Raw genomic sequence first — 5420 nt, forward strand, 5'->3', positions numbered from 1 at the left:
ACCAGTGCGCCCAAGCTCTACTGTGTTGTTCCTCCACGTGTCCTGTAACACAGATGCTGACATTGCTCTGAAGAAACAACACACATAGAAAAATAAGGAGGCTGCAGAAGATGCTAAATTTTTGATCAAGAGAATAAAGGAAGTAAAAAAAAATACCAAGAACAGTTTACCAAGAGATGGAGGCTATCCTTCCTGAGAGCTTCTACTTCTAAATCTGAGTACAGTCAACTAGCCTTTAAGAGTGACACACAGCAGAGCATGGTGTCCCACACCTTTAATCCCAGCACTGGGGAGGGTGGCAGGCAGGAGTGGAAGGAACTCTGTGAGTTCAAGGTCAGCCTGATCTACGTACTGAGTTCCAGGACAGCCAGGGCTACATAGAGATACTCTGTCTGAAAAAACTCAAAACCAAACCAACCAACAAACAAAAACAAAATAAAAAAAATCCCAAACCTCCAAAAGGAGTAACAAATAAACGATCAGACCCCAAATCTTCAAACACAAAGAAGAATAAACGGGAAGCTAGAGAGACGCCTCGGCCTTCGCTTCTCTCATAGAGAACCTGAGTTCAGTTCAGTTCTCAGCACCCACGCTGGGCAGCTCACAACCACCAGTAACTCCAGCTCCGGGAGAACGGATGCCTTCTTCTGGCCTCCATAGGCACTGGCAACACACACACACACACACACACACACATACACACACACATATACACACACACACACACATCTTAACAAAAAGAATGATTCCAATAATATTTTTTAAAACACTGGGTATTGAATGAGGGCTTTGGGCATGTGAGGGACGTCTCCACCATTGATGGATAAACCCGGCCTAACAAAGAACTTTCTTCTTTGACTTACAGTCTCACTCTGCCCTGCCTGAGCTGCAGCTCACTGTGTAGACAAGGCCAGTCTCAAATTTTTATCAATCCTTCCTCTTCTGCCTCCTGAATGCTGGGATTACACATGTGAGCTACCATGCCTGACTGAATAACTCTGTTTTTATTTAAAAGCATTTTATGTGTTTGGGTACGTTTGTTGTTGTTTTGCTGTTTTTCCAGACAGGGTTTCTCTGTGTAACAGTTCTGGCTGTCCTGGAATTCACCAGTAGACCAGGCTGGCCTCGAACTCACTGATATCCACCTGCCTCTGACTCTCAAATGTTGGGATTAAAGGTGTGCTACACCACCACCCAGAATGAACGGGTGTTTTATCTGCATGTATATTTGTGTACCGTGTGCATGACTGGTACCCACGGAGGTCAGAAGAGGGCACTGGATTCCCCTGGAACTGAAGTCAAAGATGGTTATGAGCTGCCATGTGGGAGCTGGGAATCAAACCCAGGTCCTCTGGAAGAGCAGCCAGTGCTCTTAACCACTGAGCCATTTCTCCAACCCATGAATAACTCTTTCATTTTTTTAAATATTTATTTATTTATTATGTATATGTGCAGGCCTGAAGAGGGCACCAGACCTCATTACAGATGGTTGTCAGCCACCATGTGGTTGCTAGGAACTGAACTCAGGACCTTTGGAAGAGCAGGCAATGCTCTTAACCGCTGAGCCATCTCTCCAGCCCCTAACTCTTTCATTTTTAAAAAATAGTTGAAGATATGTTGATTCTAAAGGTGACAGAGAATGTCTTACCTACTTTGCATGTGTGATTTGAAATTCAGTAGTAAATGTTTCTTCAAGGCTCAAAAAAAAATAGTTTCTTTTTCAGACAGTGATTTTCTATAAGGCCAAAACTGGCTTTGAATTTGTGACTCTCTCATCTCAGCCTCCTGAGCGCTAAGTGACAGGTGTGTGCCATCTCGCTGTGTTCCAACAATTAGCCACCCTCCTTACTCCCATTACTTGGGAAATGGAAGACGCCATCACCAAATAACTCTTGAGCTGGCTTTGGTTCTAGAGCTAGAAGTCATGAAGATGCAGGTGAGAATGCAGGGACACGAGCAAGCATCGTAGCGTGGAATCTTTGCCCGCACACCTACGCTGATCGGAGCCATCCCCCCGTTCACTGGCGTGGATGTGCGTCAGGAATGCCCACAGATGGATCGCGCTGCGGATTTTACAGTGACTGTGCCTACACATGGCCTCCCAGAAATTCCCTGCAGGGCAATGACCCTCAGCCCCCGCTAAGCCACTTCTTCCTTGGTGGTTGTACTCTTCAACTCTGGGCTCCGAAATTTCCTCTCATTAAGCCAGCAAGCACTTTCCAAGAAGAAAGAGATGCCCAAGATGCATGTGCCTTCCTGTGTGGTACGTGTGTGTATCTCTGTGTGTGTACGCACGTGTATGGCTGTGACTCAAGCCTCTGCCTGCCTTGAGGGTAACCTCAGCACTTCCTCCCAGCCCCGCTTTCCCCGAGCGTGGCTGGCAGCGCTTTGAAAGTGTTTTCTGGAGAAAAGCTGAGCAATGGTTTCGCCATGGGCGGGCCTGTGATCTCCCTCACGCCGGCCCTTTATATACTGCCTGGTGGCCATGGCTAACACATCAAGCTCCAGAGGCCACAGGCGAAGCAGGCTTTACTCACTCTCTGGCCGTCACCATGCTCTTCCACACAGGTACCATCAGTTCTGTAGCTCCCATGGCTTCAGCTCTGGCTCTCGGGGGAATGAGACAGGAACAGCTACACCAGGCAGAGCTGACCCATGACCCTCTCTTTCTCCAGGACCGACGAAGCCTGCCTGGGTGCTGCTCTGCTGTATGGGAACCTTGCTGGTCACCTGCGGTCCATCCTTTGGTGCATCTATAACAAAGAGTGCACCTACAGCAGACATGATAAAAACTATACTTAAATACTTGAAACTTGAATCTAAGGAACTGTATGAAGACTATGTAAGTGCCCTTGAGATTTCTCTTCCAAACCACTTCTTTAAATGCCTTATTTTGCTTTCCAGAATGGCTATTCTTTCCCGATGTGAAACCAGCTAAGGCAGCCAGGGTGGAATGGGAAAGAACCAGACAGGCTGCTGTGGGGATGCTTCTGAGGGGGTCCATGCACTAACAGAGAAGGCAGAGGCGGACTAGTGCAGGGACCCAGACACCAGCCACTTCCCCCAGACGACAGGATGTGTGCCCCGCTCACAGCCTTCCTTATCTCACATCTACCTGGCTCACCGTCGCACAGACAGCATTCTTGCTGGAAGTCAGGAATCCCCTGTGAGCAGCAAAAGACGTCCTGGGAGGGGGGAGCAGATTGAGAAAAATCCTCCCTTGGGTGGCTGGTGCCTCTGGCTAGTTCATAGCAGGTAACTATCTGTGTACTGTTGGAACTTGCTGGAAGGCCTTCTTCCTCGGCAGATGCTGGCAGGAAGATAGCACAAGGCCCAGTAAGTGCGAATACCGCACTTCCTCCAGACCTCTGGATAGCTTCAGATAAACAACGCCCAGTCAGGAAATGGCATTGATATTAGCACTGACCTTGTCGTCCGCCCTGGCATTGAAGCTTTGTCTTTGGCTTAAATGGACTCAAAGGTAGAGGTGCTGAGCCAGGTGAGGCCGCTGTGGTCTTAGCAATTTGGTTTTACCCAAAAGCTCTCAGTTTTTTTTTTGTTTTTTTTTTGTTTTTTTTTTTTTGGTTTTTCGAGACAGGGTTTCTCTGTGGTTTTGGAGTCTGTCCTGGAACTAGCTCTCGTAGACCAGGCTGGTCTCGAACTCACAGAGATCCGCCTGCCTCTGCCTCCCGAGTGCTGGGATTAAAGGCGTGCGCCACCACCGCCCGGCAACAGCTCTCAGTTTTGAGGAAGAGGGAGGGTAAGGAAGGACTTTGAGTTCTTCGTTTGTTTGAGAAACTCCCTAGCTTCTCAGAGGCCTGTGCAGGCCACATAAACCATCCTCTGGGGCACCAGTGGCCTTCAAACAGAGGCACGAAGAGGAGGGAGTTGTGTGTAAACTCAGATAAGCCCCCTTTGTCCTTTGCCTCGGCCTCTGAGCATCTAAGCGCAGGTTGCAGAAGGCTGGGTGGCTTCAGCTAGGTAGGTAGGAGCATTAACATGGCCGACCTGGGTGGGTGCGCCATGTCTTCCAGCTCATAAACCAGCTGTGCCTTAGATTCCTGCAGACCCGAGCCTCACAGGGATGCTGTGCCAATGAGCTGATGTCTGAGTCAGGCTCGACACAGAGGAAGCCTGGAAAACAGGCTGGTCAGATCCCTAGGCCATCACAAACCTGATTCTCACACTATTTCAAACCTTTCCCTCTCTCTACAGAAGAAAAACAGCTCGGGCGAGGTGCCAATAGACGAGTCCCTCCAGCTGCCCTGCTTCACCCTGGGCTGCGAAGCGTCCACCAACATCTCCATCATCGAGGCCTACCTGGAGGAGGTCAGAAGGCTGAGCGAGAACAGAGTAGACACCTCCAGAGTCACAAAACGACTCAGCGATATCACGTGCTCCGACGTCAGGTGTTCCAATTCATCGAAACCGAGCGTCTCTGGGCCTGATAAATTCTATGAGATTAAAAGCTTCAAACTGACCGTTTTGAAACGGTTCTCAGATTGCATGGGAAAACTGGAGGCTAAGGACAGGATATGCTGAGTGAGGGGGCGGAGCTCTAGGGGAGAATCCCCTAGTCCTCTGCCGTTCCTGTCCTCGGAGGGCTGGACTTGAGCCACAAGAATTAACTTGAAAGGGGTAGCGCCATTGTGACAAGCCTTGTTATTTATGATATTTTTATTCTGTCCACTGAAACCTTATTCTTCCACCTTTGCAGGGGCTGGAAGCGGCAGCTATATTTATTTATTGGTATTTATGTACTGAGTTGTTCTCAGGGTCTATTTAATAAATTATATCGACATGATCTCATCATCTGGTTTGGAGTTTGTGATGGCATTGGAATCAGAGGGTGGGAATCCAGACTGGATGGTGTTGCTGAATGGGAATGTTCTGGAAATAGCTAGTGTTCTGTCATTTCCCTGCACTAGACAGACAGACATTCATCACAGCAGCAGCAGGCATCCGCTAAACATTTCCTTTAGTCCAGGTCATAAGCATGACCAACGTCCTTTTGGTATATAAGATGGGAAACTGAGGTAGGGAGTCATTTAGTCACTTGCTCAGGGCTGCACAGCTGCTTATAGTATAACCCAGGTTCCAGGTTGTACTTCACTGTCCTTCTGGGTAGTGGCTGGGTCTCGAGGGCACTCAACGCCATGCCCGGTACAGGGTGGTAACTCGGTGTCTCCTGCAGAATTCCCACTGCATTCCCAGGTCTTCACCTGTCCACCACTTCAGTAGGTACAGCCAACATGAAGCTTTGCTGCTTGAGCAGAAGCTGATAAGATCCTAAGTGGGCATCTGGATCGGGGCTGTCTCAAAATGTCTGGGAACCTTCAGCAGCAACAGCACTGAGCACCAGGTTGGAAACACAAAGCCTTGATCCCATCTGCTCGCTTGCACGGTCTGAGCACGGGGCT

The 5420-nt window shown here is 48.9% G+C and overlaps 1 protein-coding gene across 3 annotated transcripts in view; it reads left to right on the forward strand.

The window, feature by feature from the left end:
• LOC101980943 (interleukin-31) overlaps positions 1-4691 on the forward strand; it is an 11707-nt gene extending 7016 nt beyond the window's left edge. For all 3 annotated transcript variants that reach the window (XM_005344418.2, XM_005344419.2, XM_013349876.1), the window contains 2 exons: positions 2676-2842; positions 4216-4691. In XM_005344418.2, coding sequence (XP_005344475.1) covers positions 2711-2842; positions 4216-4542 — 459 coding nt within the window. In that variant the 5' untranslated portion in view covers positions 2676-2710 and the 3' untranslated portion in view covers positions 4543-4691. The remainder of the gene's footprint in view (positions 1-2675; positions 2843-4215) is intronic.
• Positions 4692-5420: the final 729 nt, after the last annotated feature.

The sequence above is a fragment of the Microtus ochrogaster genome, chromosome 2, assembly GCF_000317375.1.
Source record: "Microtus ochrogaster isolate Prairie Vole_2 chromosome 2, MicOch1.0, whole genome shotgun sequence".
NCBI classification, from domain to species: Eukaryota; Metazoa; Chordata; class Mammalia; order Rodentia; family Cricetidae; genus Microtus; species Microtus ochrogaster.